This window comes from Melanotaenia boesemani, chromosome 12 (genome assembly GCF_017639745.1).
Source record: "Melanotaenia boesemani isolate fMelBoe1 chromosome 12, fMelBoe1.pri, whole genome shotgun sequence".
Classification (NCBI taxonomy): Eukaryota; Metazoa; Chordata; class Actinopteri; order Atheriniformes; family Melanotaeniidae; genus Melanotaenia; species Melanotaenia boesemani.
In genome coordinates, this window is record NC_055693.1 from 5395538 (window position 1) to 5413948 (window position 18411).

The 18411-nt window shown below is 39.6% G+C and overlaps 1 protein-coding gene across 1 annotated transcript in view; it reads left to right on the forward strand.

The window, feature by feature from the left end:
- The window catches only part of LOC121650223 (SH3 domain-binding protein 4), a 57081-nt gene that overhangs the window by 27305 nt on the left and 11365 nt on the right, over positions 1-18411 (forward strand). Inside the window, exons 2-3 of the mRNA XM_042001620.1 lie at positions 3401-3620; positions 5447-7812. Of these exons, the coding sequence (XP_041857554.1) occupies positions 3500-3620; positions 5447-7812 (2487 nt within the window). The 5' untranslated portion in view covers positions 3401-3499. The remainder of the gene's footprint in view (positions 1-3400; positions 3621-5446; positions 7813-18411) is intronic.

Below are 18411 nucleotides of genomic sequence, written 5' to 3' on the forward strand. Positions count from 1 at the left end.
AACCATGCAGCCATTACGTAAATGATGATGGTACAGCATTTTAGAAAAGGAGCATGATCTCAGGTCGGACCCCACAACCTGAGTCTGTGTAAGAAATGAAGCCTTTGAGCCGGTCTGCAGCACAGATAATTAACATGGACATTCCAACACAGGGTAGTATAGTCAGCTTCTATGCTCCACATGTCTGGAACAAACTCCCAGAAAGCCTCAGATCAGCTGGAACACTCAGTTTATTTAAATTCAGGTTAAAGCCCCACCTGTTCTCTGCTGCATTTAAATCATATATGAATGTCCAAATCTGCATCTGTTTCTTTTAAGGTTGAACTTTTTTAAACTTGATTATGTTTTAATACTGTTTTTATCCAGTGTCCTTTTTTTTTCCTTGTTCTTTTGTTTTTAATGTTAAATTATGCTTCTTGTATTCTGTAAAGCACTGAATCACCCTGCTGTTGAGTTGTATTATACAGATAAATTTGCCTTGACAACTTGGAAAATAGAGTATTACTATTACTATATATATATATATATATATATATATATATACATATATATATATATATATATATATTATTATTATTTTTTTTTTTTTTCTTTACCATAACTACAAATCTGGCTCTGCCAAAGAAAGTAGTTAAAGTTATTTTTAAAATAATCTCTTGCACATTTTAAAGTGGACATATCATGCTTTTAAATCCTTCCTTTTCACATGTAAATCATTAATTTATGATCTATATAAAGGAGAACCCTAATGATTTGGTCTGAATTCCTGGTTATTGTAGCTCCACACACCCTTTATTAACCCTGTTCTGAGGCGCGTCTTTAGAGCGACTCGTTTTGGTCTCTTTAAATGTGAATGAGGCATTTCATGCCCCGCCTCCCTCCGGGTCCAGAGATTTCCACTCCACCCCATTCGGCCATATTTGCAGAGATTGCTGAAGCACTTGTCCTTAAAGTGCTTCGTGCAAACAAATGACTTTCCCCACTGATGTCGGTACATTTCCGAGAAAAATTAAATCCAACCTGGCACTTCGAAGAGGCTCTGATGCTGGGGGGCGATGTAAGGAATTGTGTGGGCTGATACACCCAGTAACCGCACATTTTGACTTGACTACTGGTAACTTCTGCATAACTAAACATGGACTACAGAATTGCTTTGAGAAAAATAAATAAATAAAAATAAATTAAATTGAAGATTCACAACACTGGATACCCGGAAGTCCATGACCTTATTTAGCAGAGCCACCGCAAATACTGTGACGTAATAGATAAGGAAACGTAATAGAAAACAGAAAAAACTAAACAGACTGAAAAAATGACCCAAAAAAAATATAAAGATATATATACACAACATCAGGAGTGAATGTATTTAAATTTTGTGCATTGATAAACACTAATAGTGCACAAAAACATGTATTTAAAGGCTAAAAAAGATATATATGATATATCCCCTTTAAAAGTGTGTAATTTTTTGATTGTAGGAAATGTTTTTAATATAGAAATAGTTTTGGATTCAACATGAAGTTATTGTGGGGAAATGTGTGATGTGTTACATACTATTGATACTATTGTCCAAAAATTTCACATCAATTTTAGTGGTGTCCATTCAGGAATACTTTCTTTTGCCATCTTCCCTGTGTATTTGGTTCACTTGAAGCAAACTGAGTGCTACGTTTGTAGGCGGACCAGAGTCGTCTTCTTTGATCAGCAGCAGAGTTTTGTTGTACATTCAGAACTCCCTAACGAACCGGAGCAAATGAAGCCATACACAACAGCTGAAGTACTTCTACTCGCTAGCTGTTAATGCAGATGGTGTAGGTTGAATTTCATTGTGAAAGTCATTGTGTCTGCTATGTGAACGTCGCTGATTGTCCATGCACTGCTCTTCCACAAATTCAAGCCCCGACTGTTCTGTTCCTGAACGTTTTGTTAACAATTTTTAAAAGTGCATTTTAAACTTTTGTGCATTGATTCTGAATCGTCGTCACCTTATCTAACTAACAACCCCCCACAGATCATGCGAGAAGCAGCAGAGCAGCTCGAGTTGCTCTTTTAAGTTGATTAAATCTCTTTTATTCATTTAAACTCTCAGTGGTTCCAGCCCCTCAGATGTATGAATTTGTTGTATCCTCTTCTCACACAAATTTTCATACTGTTGGTTAAAATAAATGGAATACAACTTCCAAGCCCTTTGTAATATAAAATATCCTGCTCTTGCAATAGTTAATTCAAAGCACTATGAATTGCCTTGTACATGAAATGAAATGAAATGAAATTACAATAGTGTTAACTACCATCTGTTAGGCAATGTTTAGCTGACATGGTGGACTGTTTTTTATGAGTGGAATTTCAAGACAGTTGGACAAAAATAAATCTTAGAATTTCCATCAGTCTGAGAATTTTTAAGGAATCAGTAATCAAGTCTTTTTTAGGGTTTTTAAAGTTCTGCAGACACCTTGTTAGAGGACCAAACTGTGGCTAATTCCAACACTGAAAATAGACCTTGTACAATTTGTTGGTGAAGTATTTTAAAATCAGTGAGCTGCTCTGTGGTCCAAAAATATATATTTATCCCAATCTGATCACAACATGGCCATTCCCATCTACATCTTCACACAAAAGGGGAAAATAGGGCCCAGATTAAAAATAAAACAGTTTTCCTCTCAGGAGCTTGGAAAAAATAAAGGAAGACTCTACTGACCAGGTTTTCCAGATTCATTTCTTTGACAGGACTAAAAGCTCCATAGAGGTCAGGAATGGACTAATAACTATTTGCTTTTGTTTTTTCAGAGAACTTGTTAAGGATTGTCATCCGCCTGAAGCCTTCATAGTTTTAGAGCTGTGACTAAGCTCTGAACTAAAAATGTGCATTAGTCATTGAGCAGTAAATCAGTTTAAACACGCATCATACCTGTTACTGAGTTATCAAACGCATTGATGTCCTGACTTTACCCATGTTTTATTTATTGCAGAACTTGTGTATCAGTCAGAGGGGAATTTGTCAGAATAAACTAATATCTAAAAGCATGAATCAGACATGTGATTCTGCAAGATTTCTTTAATTTTTTATTCTGTTTAGTTTGACTCTCTAACTCTCATGTTGTTCTGATTTTGTACACAAACATGAAAACTTCTGAAAGAGAGTCCCAGTTATATGAAATACTTAAATCACGCTCACATTAAACCACTTTTTATAAGTAGAGTTGTGTGCATTGCGAAGTTAATGTTTATCTTTAATACATAAAAGAAGCAGAAAACCAAAAATATTCTGGTTGGTAGAAGTCGTGCAACAGCCCAGAGAGAATCTTTCATCAAGTAGAGTTTTAAACTGAAAACTGTATTTTATATAGTAAATAACAGTAACTATCACTTTGTGTAACTGAATATTTTTTATGCTTTTCAGAGATCATGAACAGCTGTTGACATCTGACTTCACATTTAAATAAAAAGTCCATCGGAGCAGCCTGAACTCACTGAGTGGTGCACAGTGACAGGCCCCAACATGGCCGCCCATCGGATCAGAACCACCACCAACAATACTTCTCTGCCTCGCTGCAAATCTGAGGGGACGCTCATCGATCTCAGTGAAGGCGTGTCTGAAGCCAGTCTCACTGATGTCAAAGGTCAGCAGTTCAGTGGCTGTTAAATGGTTTTAACATTTACTTCCTTAGTGACTCATCGGAATTTCAGACTAGGGAAAGACATCTTTCACACATCTTTACTTTGGGTTTGAACTAATTGCTGGACAGAGGGCTACCTCTGGTTACAGAAAGGAAATAGAACCACAATATTAGTGTTTTTGTGATTGTTTAAAGCCAAAATCAACATTCTGTATTTTGCACAGCCATACTCAACACTGCTTTGCTCTGCCATATTTCCTTGTTCACTCCCTCAGCTGAGCTTGCCTGTGCTGCATTATTTGAGGTGCCATTCAATTACGTCATTGGATCAGAAATGTGTGATCATGTGTTATCATGATGTTACATTTTCTACTGGGTTCAAAAATCTACTGGTATTATCGTGGATTATATGATATTGCACACCCCTAGTCTGTAATTTACTGGTTAAGTGAGAAGAATGGCCACTACTTTGAAGTGAAAACTCGTAGCTGGATGGGACAGTCGGCACTTTTATGAAAATGTTTTGTGGCATGGTAATAAAGTGAAGCAGCTGTTTAGCTTGAAAAATACATGCTTCAGAAATGATAGAATTTGCAAGAAATATCGAAGTTGGATGGCTGCAAGGTTGCATGGAGGTTATCAAAGTCTCCTCACATTAAGAAGGAACATGCAAACTGCACAGCAAATCTCCAACCACTAGGCTACCACTCCCCCCTTGCTTGGTAACTGGCTTGCTAGGTCAGTTTGAGTCTCTAAATTCTCCCTAGTAGTGAGTATGACTGTGAGTGTTTTTTTTTTTTGTTTGTTTTTTTTAGTCTTCTGATGTATTGATGACATTTCCAGGGTGTACCCAGCCTCTCACCTCTTAGCTGCTGGAATACACTCCAGACCCCCATGGCCCTGCACTGGACTAAGTGTACATAGACAATGGGTGGATGAATTTCGAAGTTGGATTTCAAGAGCAGAAAAAAATAAATAAACTAGTGAGAATTTATAGAAACATTGTAATAAACAACGATTTGATCCAGAGATATTGTAAAAGGCCAAATTCAGTTAACAGTTTTAACCCATCTATGATATCTGGACCTAAAAAGTCACTGCGGGATTGTGTGAATAATGATATTAATAATAATAATAATCAGTTCCTGCAAACCTAGCTCCTATAATGCAAGGCTTATTAATTAAGCAATAACAGGTCCATAGTAACGGATGAATCCACCCTAAATAACACCAAGTTACTCATTCAGATACTTACATAATAACTGTTAAGGAAGTCTGTATGCTGAGTCCATGTTAACACAATTTAAAGGAAAAAAGTCTCAGTATAAAACAAACCTCACCAGTCTGATGCTTATTTCAGAGTTTGATTCTCCCCAAGACAAGTTTGATTTTACTGGAACTCTTATGGAGGAGACAGAGGATAGAATATAGTATGGAGGGATGTGAGTCATTACACTGATGCAGCTGAAAGACTCAACAAATTACAGCAATGAATACAGTTTTTCTACTAAGTCGGCAATAACTATTATGTGAGCAGGTTAAGAGAACATGGAGATGAGATGAAAGAGTTATCTGAGATAACAAGAAAGGAGAAAGTGTCGACAAAGCTGTATTTTAATGTAAGGTATGAGTAGGATACCGCAAGACATGTAGTTAAGCTCACTGGTAATATCCCCCAAAAGTTTATAAATTCCCCATATGGGAAGCATGTAAGGAGGTAATTCTCCCCCATTCTGTAAAATTAATTTCAGGCTCTGGATATTATGTTATGGATTTCTACATATACAAATAAAGATCATCCACCTCTGACATTATTCTTTGTTTTCCAGTGCCTTCTCCAAGTGCCTTGCGACTGGACACCACTGCCTCCTTTGGCGCTGCCAGGGAAGTCATCGCCATTAAAGACTACTGCCCATCCAGCTTCACCACCCTCAAGTTCTCTAAGGGCGACCGTCTTTATGTTCTCGATTCCTCTGGAGGAGAATGGTGGTATGCCCATAACAACACAGAGATGGGTTACATCCCTGCAGCTTATGTGCAGCCCATCAACTACAGAGACTCGTCCTTCAGCGACAGCGGAATGATCGACACCATGGGAGAATGTAATGAGGAGGCGGCCAAAGAAATTGACCTCTTGGGAGAGTGGGCAGGAGTGATTCTAAAACCAACCACCTTCCAAAATGGAAATCCTTTTGCAACAAACCATACCTCTACAAACCCTTTTCTAAATGGAGGTCCTCAGAGTTCGCTTGATCAGAACAGTAATGAGAAATCGGTCGACCTCCTCCTGTTTGATACGCTCACTCCGTCTATGCCCAACTCCACCAGCAGCACTGCCGATAATGGATTTGGCAGTGGTGTTCTTAACTTGAACCTTCTCAGTCCCACTATGGGGGCAGGTCAAACGTTCCGCAGAGACAACCCGTTTTTTAGAAGCAAACGTTCCTACAGTTTGTCTGAGTTGTCCATCCTGCAGGCCCAGACCGACACCCCTCAGGCCTCCACCGGTTTCTTTGGAGGCCTCAAAGCACCTGCGCCAGAGCAGTTTCAGAGCAGGGAGGATTTCCGTACAGCATGGCTTAACCATCGCAAGCTGGCCAGGTCTTGCCACGATCTGGATTCACTGGGTCAGAATCCTGGCTGGGGCCAAACACAGCCAGTGGAGACCAATATTGTCTGTCGGTTGGACAGCTCAGGAGGTGCCGTCCAGCTTCCGGACACCAACATTAGCATCCACATACCCGAGGGCCACGTGGTACCAGGGGACACCCAACAGATCTCAATTAAAGCTCTGCTTGACCCACCGCTAGAACTCAACAATGACCGCTGCACCACTGTCAGCCCTGTGGTGGAGATCAAACTCAGCAACATGGAGATCAAATCCACCATCACCCTGGAGATGAAGGTGTCGGTCGTGGTAAAAATGGAGAGCAGGCAAACAACTCAAGTCTTATGTGTAAGGAGTGATTGTAAGGAAGGACCTTATACTCCTATTCCTCAAGCGTACATGTACGGGGACACAGTCCAGGTGTGTCTGGACAACCTTGAACCATGCATGTATGTGTGTGTGGTGGCCCAGGCCCATGCCCAGTCCATCCCTCCAGACTCCACAGTTTGGGAGCATGTACTCAAAAAGATCACGTTAGGAGTGTATGGTCCCAAACACATTCACCCGTCATTCAAGACAGTCGTGGCCATGTTTGGCCATGACTGCGCCCCAAAGACGTTGTTGGTAAGTGAGGTTGGAAAGCAGGTACAGTCTGCGCCACCAGTTGCGCTCCAGCTGTGGGGTAAACACCAGTTTGTGTTATCCAGACCGCAAGATCTTCGTGTTGGCGTTTACTCCAACATGGCCAACTATGAGGTAAAGGCTAGCGAGCAAGCCAGAGTAGTTCGCGGCTTCCAGGTTAAACTCGGCAAAGTGAGCCGTCTTGTCTACATCATTTCCTCACGTAACGCTGAAGATGTTTCAGATTTCACCTTAAGAATCCAGGTTAAAGATGACCAAGACTGTATACTAGCTCAATTCTGCGTCCAGACACCAACACCGCCACCTAAAGCTGGCCCAAAGACATCGGTGCAACGGCGTTTCCTGAAAAAGAAGGAAGTGGGAAAGATTGTCTTGTCTCCTCTTGCTGTTGCCACAAAGTATCCTGTTTTCCAGGACAGGAGAATAAACAACCTGAAGTTTGGGAAATTAATTAAAACTGTCATCCGTCAAACAAAAAATCAGTACCTGCTCGAGTACAAAAAAGGAGACTTTGTTGCTCTGTTGAGCGAGGAGAAGATCAAGCTGAAGGGCCAGCTGTGGACAAAAGAATGGTACATTGGATACTATCAGGGTAAAATAGGACTTGTTCATGCTAAAAATGTGCTAGTGGTTGGCAAAGTAAAGCCCATTTACTTCAGTGGGCCCGACCTTACGACATCATTGTTATTAGAGCAGATACTGAAACCCTGCAAGTTCCTCACGTACATCTACGCCTCTGTAAGAACTATACTGATGGAGAACATCGGCAACTGGCGGGCGTTTGCAGACGCCCTCGGATATGTCAACCTGCCCTTGACACATTTCTGCCGCACAGAGTTGGACGGTGAGCCAGAGAAGGTGGCATCAGTCCTGGAGAAGCTGAAGGAGGACTGCAACAATGCAGATAGCAAAGACAGGAAGTCCTTCCAGAAGGAGCTCCTGACAGTAAGTTACAGCTTTGGCATCCTCTTCTGTTGCTTTGACTTAGCGTTTCCCCCCTGAGGCACTGATTTTGAAACAACTGCTCTGCCCTGTTTTAAGTCTCAGTTGGATGTGTTTTATCCTTCATGCGTCCAGTTAAATGGGCATATGTTTCAGTTCAGTTGTAATGTGTATCCTCGTGATACATTTCTTTCTCAGAGCACAGTCTACCCCCAGCTGCTTTGGTTTTCAGGCTCTGGTCCAGTCTGTAAAACCAGCTGGGAGTGCAGTCGATAACTGCTGTGTTGGCATCAAGGTCTAATAAGGAACTGAGAAGCTGTGGAGAACAGCAGAACACTGCCTCGATAACTGTGTGTTGTGAGAGATGCAGCGTGTGCACTGTGAATACAATATGCTGATCTGATAAATCGATTGGCTTGATTTATTTGTCCATAAAGATCATAGGGCAGCAAAACCAGGCTGTGAAACAGCTTAAAGAAACAGACCCTTACTCGTGCAGTGCTCAAGGTTATATTAAAACCAGTTTAGTGTACTGGTGTTATGATATGCAGTGTTTCCCCCAGGTCCACAGCCTTGGGAGAGGCTTGTAATAATATAACAGCTTCATGCGTTTAACTTCCACACAGGCTTAATAAACTGGATGTAAATATCAACAACCTTAAAATCAGTACTTCTGAATTGCGAAGGTATTCATGAACTCTGCAACAGGTAACCTTCCCATTACAGCATTACAGTGTTAATATGACACCTGATGATGACGACATAATTCAAACATCACACGACAGCTACACGCTGTGAAGTCACGCACATCCAAACTTTATCACGGACTAGTTTTCTGTAAATGACTGAAATGCGGTGATAAAAAAGAAAAACATTCAGAACAGAACAAAGTAAAACTTTTAAAATGTCCTGATGAAGCCGTTTCATTCGGTGGAGTCGCTCCAAACGTGTTGATGTTAATAAAACCTATAAATAATATTGGATCAGTTTTAAACCGTAATACGACTCAGAAATCACTACAATGACGGTGGGGGTTCAGCTGTGCGCATTCCTGCGATGTACACGTCGTTCTCGGCTTAACATCGCAGCAGGAGAAATACTTCGGCTGCTGGATCGAGTGTGTCCATCTTCACCTCCCTGGTAGAGTTTTAAAAAACGCTGATATTTGTCTCTGATTTTCAGCTAGTTGACGTGTCTTCTGATGCTTGCTCTGTCCGTGGTGGAAGCATGCTCACATGTGTGTATGCGCACGTGTGTGTGTGGTTGCATCAGACTGTTTTTAATAAAAGAACAAAGTAGAAACCTGTTCTAGAGGAAATGGAGCCTGAAATGACTTTGCTGCGACTTGGCGCCGTTTAGAAAACCAGATCAAAATGAATTAACTTCACCTGGGAGGCAGGGTGGTGGGTCTCGTAGTGAGGACGGGGTGCGATGCCAATACAATGACTGATCTGATCTGATCAATATAACACAGATGTGATTGCTGAATGGAGTCATGTTTACTCATGGTAAACTTTTTCCTGTTTTATTTACCAGCAATTATTAATAATGTAATTGTAAGATGGATGTTCTTTAGTCAAGTTTGACACAAGTTTGTATTTTGTTGCCTTCCTAAGTAAACTGATACTAGTACAGTTCTGTGGTTTTAACCACCTTTATGTTTTTTTAGAACATTTTGATTCTGAGCAGCCAGACCAAAGCCTCTTGTAGTCTTTTGAAGTGGTCTAGCAATCATTCTCCTGGTTTTCTGAAGGCTTTTTTTAAAGTTTTTCTATAGGAATTTGCTGCTTTCTCCCCATTTTCAGTCCAGTTCTTGTAACTGATCATTTCCAGAGGACTGCGTTGGTTTGTTAAGCCTCTTAACACTGACCTATTAAACATTCAAGCATAAAGAAGGCTCCCAACTCAAGGGATGAACCAGTGTTGTGTCAACACATAACAGAAAACTTAGCAAAGAAATAATTTTAAAATGGGTCTTTGGGCACTTTGTCATGGACATACAGAATTTGTTCCAATTTCTTTTGGAAAAACAACTAAGTTAACACAATTTGACAGTCAGAAATAGTATTTTTCCAGCAACATGGTTATTCCCAAAGAGCTACTAGTGTAAAACTCAGTATATCTCAGCATAGTGTGCAGTGTGTCCTTTCAAGGAAAATGGAGAGGTGGAGGACAAAAGAATAAATGTTTAAAAGGACTGTTAAACTACAGCAGATGAACAGTATCTGAAAATCATTTCATTGAGAAATAGGAACAAATCCAGCAAAGACCTGACATACGCATCTGAATCTTCAGCTGATCTATCTACTGCTGGCCGAAGCCTCCTCAGCAAAGGTCTCCATGGAGGGGCGGCTTCAAAAAACCTGGAGAACTATTCCTGAAGACAACTTAAAGAAATGACAAGAAAGCTTTTCTCAAGTTCCCGACAAAAGGTGCTAAATATTGCTGTTTTGGCTCATTACTTATATAAACTAACTTCTTGAAATAGAGTACTTTTCATTTTTAGTTTTCTTTGCATTTGTTTCAGTAAATTGCTTCGCCGTCCTCACCCTTTTTGGTGATATATAAAGAAATATGGGGTGGGAGAAGACAACATAGCACCGTACTTTATATTCAAGCTTTTCCTCACAGACGGCTGATCATGTTTTCGCCATATAGGTGCAAACCAGCCCTCTCTAGCATTTGGTTGTCTATCTTCTGTCATGGAAATGTGAATTTTCAGCACTGCCTCAGGCAGGTAGTAAGTCCCCCCCACAGTAAAAGCTCCTGTCATATCCAGTCTCCACTCTGACAGCTCAGTGTGATTTAACATGTCACGTTTTTTATAGTGTGTACTTAATGTGTGTGTGCCCGTTTTAAGTCTGCAGCCTTTTTAGAGCGTTCATCTTCTTGTGTCTTTACCCACCGTTTCTACACACTGTTTCTGTGTGAGTTTATAATCCTCCTGAGTCTCCGTCAGAGGTCACAGACGTATACAGCTGAAGTAACACAGAACAGAAACACTGTAATTTACACAAGGTTGTAAACACTAGTTAGAACCATTTATAGAGCGAGAAACTGCAGTATGAAAGTGGACATAATAAAAGGTGGTGAATGAAAATATGCCTCGTTGGAAAGTTTGACTATGGGACGGTTTTTATGTTATTTCTGTCTGCATTACTCCTGAGGACTGTGGAGACAATCACTGCAAGCAGTAATCCAGCTATTTTGAAAAAGAAAAAAAAAAATCATGCTTTTTGTTTAACCAACACAAATACCCTGTTTCTATTATGCTGAAATGTGTTTTTTTTTTTCGATTTTACCAAGTGTGTGGGCTTCAGAATAAAGAGAAATGACTATAAAGACTGTCAAATGGAGCCGGCCTCTCTGCTGAAGAAGAACAGGTTTCTATGTCAGTGAGGACGGTCTCTAACAATTTGCTTGTGTGTCTTTTGACACAGACGGAAGTCTGTTTGTGGAAGAAAGAGAGCCAAATCAAAAGCACTCTGGTGTCTCTAAAAGAGCCGCCTTTGTGTAGAAATTGTCTGAACCCATTCTGGTCTGCTTTGATTGTCAGTGGAAAATGGAAACATCAGAAGTGTGTGCACATGTATGCACTAAACACTAGACCGTTCCTGCCTCTGTCTGCTCGGTTAAATACCAACCTGTTTATGCAATGCACTTAGGTTACACCTTATCTTCAATATTTGGCAGCGCTATTAAAACAATTACAGTATGTGAAAAACAGATTCATTAATGGTTAAAGTCATTATCTGCTGCAGCCCAAACTTTAACACACAGAAGCTGCTGAGAGGATGAAGCCTTTTAATTTTAATGAAGCCATAAACCTTTTAGCTCGGAAACTGATAAGACCCTGATAGCAAAACTGTCAGTCTGTTTTTTTTATCACATTTCTGAGCATCGCTTGATGTAGAAAGTGTGTCCTGTGATGACATGGCTTCATCAAATTATTAATTACGGGTTATATGTTCAATTCTATGTGATTATTAATTGTGCTTCTATAAGATCTGCATATGGCTTGTTTTTTAGTTTGTGACACATCAGCACGTGCTTGCAGTGCTTGTACGGCGGAGTTTGTTTTTCAGCAGCAGGCAGGTTCAGGCCTGAAATATCAGTGGAAACCTCAGGAAGGTTTTTCGTCACCGTGTGGCATGTGTGAACAGTTACCTGTCGGGTTCAGCCTCTACCATCTTTAGTCTGTAGAAAAGCTGAACAGAAGCAACAGAGTGCTTCCTCTGTGGTTTAATGTGTGATTGTGCTTTATTTAGGGCTTTTTTCACAAGTTGGCTCAATTTACTGAGTAAACACAGAGAGATTAATAAATAAAGTGTAAATTTAGTGCATTTGTGTGATAACAAATAGGGAGTGGCTTCTCACTTTTCATCAGGCTTAGCTGCCAAGACATTATTAAAATCTACATTTTTACTAAAGAATCCTTTTTACTGTAATTATTTGGAGACATTTTTTCTTCGAAGCTCTGACAGAAGCACCAGAACAGCTGTAAATGTGTAGTTATATCAACGTACACAGAATCCATGTTGCAGAGATATTTTGTCTTGAAACAGGATGGGCACAGGGCTGCATTCCAGTTAGAGGACATTCTGTTTGTGTGCATGTTCTACAGCTAACTAGCATGTGCAGGTGCAGAAGGGGAATGCAGCACCTGTGGCATACAGCCTTCATGTAGCGTGTTACATTAAAAGTCATATGACTGCATTGTTTACCAGTGATGTTGCATGACAGCTCTGGTAAACTGAAAATTCATGACTCAGTTCTTCATTAAGTAGAACTGAAACTCGAGGTCATTCAAGCATAATTATTTTTCTGCTAAATGTCACATTTTCAGACGCTTCAGATGAGCAGGGAGAAAAAAAATATATATATATAAAACTGCTTTTTCATAATAGAGGTGTCACAGTTACTTAATTTCACAGTTAAATTGAGATTGAATTATAGTTAAATTGTGTTATTAAATGACACTATTAAATAATCAAAATTCCTCGGGAATGTTTGTACCATTTAAATTGCAGAAGAGGCTTGCTGGAGTGGGAAGGTATGGCAGAGGAAGAGTTATTCCCTCAACGAATGAATTAAGTCATGCGTGTGGAATTTTTATGGTTAGAAAAAAAATGACCAAGGTGTCACCGTGAAGGACGGCTCGTCATTTAAAAGTTGCAGTGAAAGCATGAAATACATCAAATATGCCGGGAAAACTGGCTTTGTACCCCAAAGTAAAAGCAAATGCTAAATAACTGGGTTACATTTAATTATGTTAATGTCTAATGTAGCATGTTAGTCGTTTTCAGTTTTACACTTGTGTGTGACTCAGGTTGGTCTTACAAAGTTACCTTTACATCACAATATACAGATGTGAAAAACCAAAAAAAACCAACAGAAAACTCAAAGATAGTTTCACTGTGAAAACGTGTGTGTGAGGCTGATACCTTTTTCTGTCGTCAGTGTGCAGTGGTCTGTAGAAGAAAACATTTAATTTAAGGCATATGGCCTCATTTGTTTTCAATGTTTAGGTATTTTTTTTTTGTTTCAAAAGATATAAAGAAATAGAACTTAAAGATCTATAAGTAATGTTCTTGTGCTTTTACACATTACACACAATATACACTACCGTTCAAAAGTTTGGGGTCACTTTTCCATGGGATTCAATAGGGAAGTGACCCCAAACTTTTGAACTGTAGTGTAGTTGTGAAATTGACCGAAAATAATTGTAAAATTGTGTTTATCTCTGATAATAACTGTAGCAAGAAAGTCTATAATCTTCACGTGTCAAATCCAGAGACGCTTTTGAACAAGTTCCTTTTCACTCTGATCTGTAGACAAGTCTGTGCAGGAACTGCCTAAATCTGTTGAATCAGTATATGTGGAATTCCTTCTGGAAGTTAGGTAAGAATACCTGGAGTGAACAGATGTCCGGCAGCATGGAGCTGCAGAGGAGGGAGGCGTGTCGCTGCTTTGTGAGGAGGCTTTGTTGTTGTTGTTGGCGGATGGTGGCGAGCATCCAGGTTGTGTCTGTTGGATCTCAGGCCTGCAGATGTTTCCTGCCTTATTGTTCAGTAACTAAACAGAGACTCCAGTCGTGGACCTGCAGGCGCCTACAGACCCATAATCCTTCTTGACCCAGGCCCATACCACACCGAGGACCAATCACAGGCTCTGAACCACCACAGGTCAATCTTTTACATAACACTTAATGATTTCTGTAACGCAGCTGCACTGCAGTTGTAATTAAGTGATTATTAATTTTATGATTATAAGGATGTATTAATACTCTTGATTTTAGTGCAGAATTAAATTGAGAGATAGAAATTGTTTTTAAATCTGCACAGAAACCTCCGTCAGTGCAGCATGTTCTGCTTTTTCTTGAGTAAAACATTTTAATATTCATCCAGAACTCTGGCTCATTGATCTCTAAGCTGGACTTGTTATTAAGAGCAACTTACAGAAATCCTTTTCAGGTCTCCTTGATGCAGTGTTACACATTTTCTACCCATAAAATTAAGCAAAAAGTTTTCAGCTGATAAATGCGTCAAGTATCAAACTCAGAAAGCTACTTTAATTCACTGGTGGTGTTGGCAAAAGAAGCGATGCATGGAAGCGCTTTTGTTTTCGTTAGAAGAGATAATCTGTAACAATAGTACAGGTGTTTGTAGTAGCTTAGAAAATATGTTCGCTAGACGGATGAGTTAGCTGATTAACTGTCTACATCAGTAGTTATCTGTTTTTGGCCGTTTGAAAAACACCATGTGCAAGGATTTCAGTCAGTGTTGCTTAAAGAAAGGATTTCTGGCAGTTTTTTTTTCTTTTTGTGAAATTACACAATATTAAGACAAGTTTGGTTTTGATCTGGCTGTTAGCAGGAACATCTGGGCAAGTCCTTGCATGTCTTCTCCATTTTGCATTCCCTCTAATGCTCCTGCAGGTTTGCGTTGTCAAACATTAATAACACAAAACAAAAATGTAAACCAGCCTGCAGGCTGCTCATGACAGTCACTGGTGTCCCCTACAGATGCACATTTTAACGGTCAACGAGTGAAGCACAGAAAGTCTCTGAAAGCCACTTTTAAGAATTGGTCAGCACAGGTTCTTTATATGTTATTCTGACAAATCAGTGACATAGACCTGCTGTTCTGTTGAAAACTAAAATGTCATCAAAACTGATGTCATTTGTTACGGGAAATATAAATGGTATAAAGAGTAATGAGGCACTGATGTTTCTCTTCAGTTCATCTTCTACATGAGGAATACAAAACTTTATTCAGGAAAACTTTAACTGAAACAGAAAATTAATTTTGCTCTGGGATATGAAGAAAGATACAGACCTGAAACATAAAACTCTGCCTGCCCCCCAGTCATCTACTGGATTTAAGTAAGGAAACGGATCAAGGGTCACTTAAACAGTAGAACTCACGGCTACGTTTAATAGTGAAAGTAAGAACATTTCCACATGCACAGTGTAAAGGGAACTTGAGGGACTGGGATCGAACAGCTGTGTAGCCATAAGAAAACCACTAATCAGTGAGGCTAACCAGAGAAAAAGGCTTCAATTTGCTAAGGAGCATAAAGACTGGACTCTGGAGCACTGGAAGGTCATGTGGTCTGATGAGTCCAGATTTACCTTGTTCCAGAGTGATGGGAGCATCGGGGTAAGAACAGAGGCGGATGAAGTGATGCAGCCACCATGCCTAGTACCTACTGTACAGATGGTCTATGATCTGGGGTTGCAGCAGTTGGTCAGGTCTAGGTTCAGGTCTAGGTTCAGCAACATTATGTGTCCAAAGAATGACGTCAGCTATTACCTGAATATACTGAATGAGCAGGTTTTTTAATCTTCCCTGACATATGAACATATTCCAAGATCACAGAATTAATTAAATTTAGATTCAGTGGGTGAAAATTATGCTAAAATACACAAGTAAGCTTCACAGCCAAGTGAAGTATACAAGTTGGTTGATTTCCTTATATTTTTAAATGTGATATAAACTTGTTATAGTATCCATTATACAGTGATCTTAGACTTTTAGCCCTCCATCTTTGTAAAGACAAGATGTAGTTTGGAAAAGTCGTGTAGTATGTCCTGCTCAGCATGGATGAGGTGAGCTCTGGTATTTGTCCATATTAATCAGGTTCAGCTCCTTTTTCCCTGAAAAAATATATTTGCATGACAAGAGTAAAGAAAGCGCTATTGTGTTTGGCCAAAACTTGATTTTTGAAAATGCATATTAACCCTTTAATGTTTGCACTAAGAAAAAAGCTGTGGAAAAATATTTCTTTGCACTTTTTCATTTTCTTGGGAAAGTAATAAGTAGAATCAGTTTTCTTTAACAAATGGTTGAAGTAACAGTTAATAATGAAGAAACAATAGTTAAATGCTGAAAACTGGAAACAGGAATTTGATAGCAAATTAAATATCCAAGCCAAGTGGTGGTGACGACTCAGGCAGGTTCACGTCCACAAATCAATAAGATCCATTACAGTCACTGAAAACTTTTCTCTTCCTAACAGTACAACAGGCAGTTATTTGCACGAAATTCAAGCTTTCCAAACCAGACTAACGCACACAGATAACAGTGTTTGATTAAATCCTGCATGTATACACTCACATGGTGTTAGGATAGTTTCACATACTTTGTTGTTGCTTTCGTTGGACAGCTAAAACATCAGAGCCTTTCTAGCTAGTTTCTTTTAAGCTTGAAGTTTCAAACTTGATATTGTTTTAGTACTGTTTTCATCCCATGTTCTTTCCTTTTCCTTTCTCTTTTGTTTTTAATGCTTATTTTCTGTAGCACTCTGAGTGACTCTGTCATTGAATGGTGCATACAAGTAAACCTGCCTTGCCTAGAGACGACAGTCAAACACCATCTTACAGGTTAATGTTAAAGTTAACTGTACATGAGACTGTATCAGTAACATTGAAAACAAACCAGCTTTTGTCTTTAGCTGCTCTAGGCAGCGGCAGGTCTAGAACATCTTTGATGGTGGAGGGGTCATGCAAGGGCAGAGACTGGGAAAAAAAGGTGTCAGATGTAAGTGAGACCTTAACTAGAGAGGCAGCGTTGAGTTTTTATGCTCCTCACATGTGGAACAAAGTCCCAAACAACAACAAACTCTTATTCTTTTTAGCTTTTTCTGTTTATTAAATTTCTTTTATTCTTTTTTAAGTTTGTTTGCTTCTGCTGCACCCCACTGTAATGCTTTCAATGTTTTATGTAAAACACTGAATTGTCTTGTACATGAATGTGATAGGACGTCTATGTGTGCTATATACATGACTTGCCTTAAAAATAAATAAGTAAATGGAAAAAAGTCTAGATTTCAGGAAATAATTACCTGATTATTGCAGCTAGATGGTTATCTAATATAAAGAATATAAGAAAGAATATAAAGCAAAATTTGTAAACTCAAACAGCCAATGAGATTTTGTTTACTTATGATCCTGCATTGTGTGGCTTGCATCACGGCCCCACAGACACTCATACTTCACTGATAACAAGAAAGACTTCACGGGTTTTATCAGCCAGTTATTTGTGCACAGTCGTCAGATCTGGTGTTTTTTTTACTTGTACATCGGCTTCATGAAATGTAAACAGTTTGGACGGACAGATGTCTGTATGAGTTATTATACACAGCAAATCCCATTTGACCCCTTTTCAGAACTTATTCAAATTTTACTATTTCTATTGATTTCCTATATTAAACTTCAAAATCCACATAAAGTATTTTGGTGGAAACCGGTCAGCTTTGGTTCTGAATCCGTCCTCCTCACGCTGCTCACACACTGTTTTACCGACACTAGAATCCATAGTGTTGAGGTCTGAGACCATGGAGGGGGAGTCTTTGTTGTATGTCTGGGCTAAAAGGGGATTTTCATTTCAAAGCTCTCACTCAGCTCTGCAGCCGAGTGTCTGACCCTTGTGAATTATGTGCAGTGATATCAGTGTGGCAGATAGATCCTGGGAATAATAATAACATCCTATTTCTGGAGGAGGACTCTGCAAACTAGAGAGGCCCATTATCTGCGATTAGCTCTTTGCTTTGCCCTTTTTGTACACAGATCAGCTTTTTTTTTTTTTTTCTTAAAGATTCTTGGCCTCCTTTGCTTCCTCCTCTCCCTCCTCCAGTGGCAGGGTGTGGCGATCTGCTGCTTTTGGAATAATTGACTGAACAACAGATCGCTGACTCTCAGGAGATTCTGGCTGGTTTTGGAGTCGTTCCAGAGCCACTTCACGAGGAACGAGAAGAGTTCACAGCATGCTGCGATCTTTAATCTCTCCAAGGTTTTGGTTTTGAGGTCACAAAACAGTAAAGAAGGTTGAACACAAACATGGGGAATAAAATTGCACAGCTACAGAGCAGCTGAGATGGAGTGAAGAAGCTGCAAATGGGAGAGATGGAGGGAGTCTGATGGAAAATGAAGATGGGATTGAGAAATAATAAAGAGGAGATTGAAGTGGGGAGATTGTCTGTTTTGTTGCTGAGAGGAAAAGAAGAAACAAGTAATTTATCAGAAGCCTAAACTGCAGGTCATACTGAGGCCTCACTTTCCTGTTTTTTGCTAATGTGAATGTAGAGAAAGTATGTGCATGT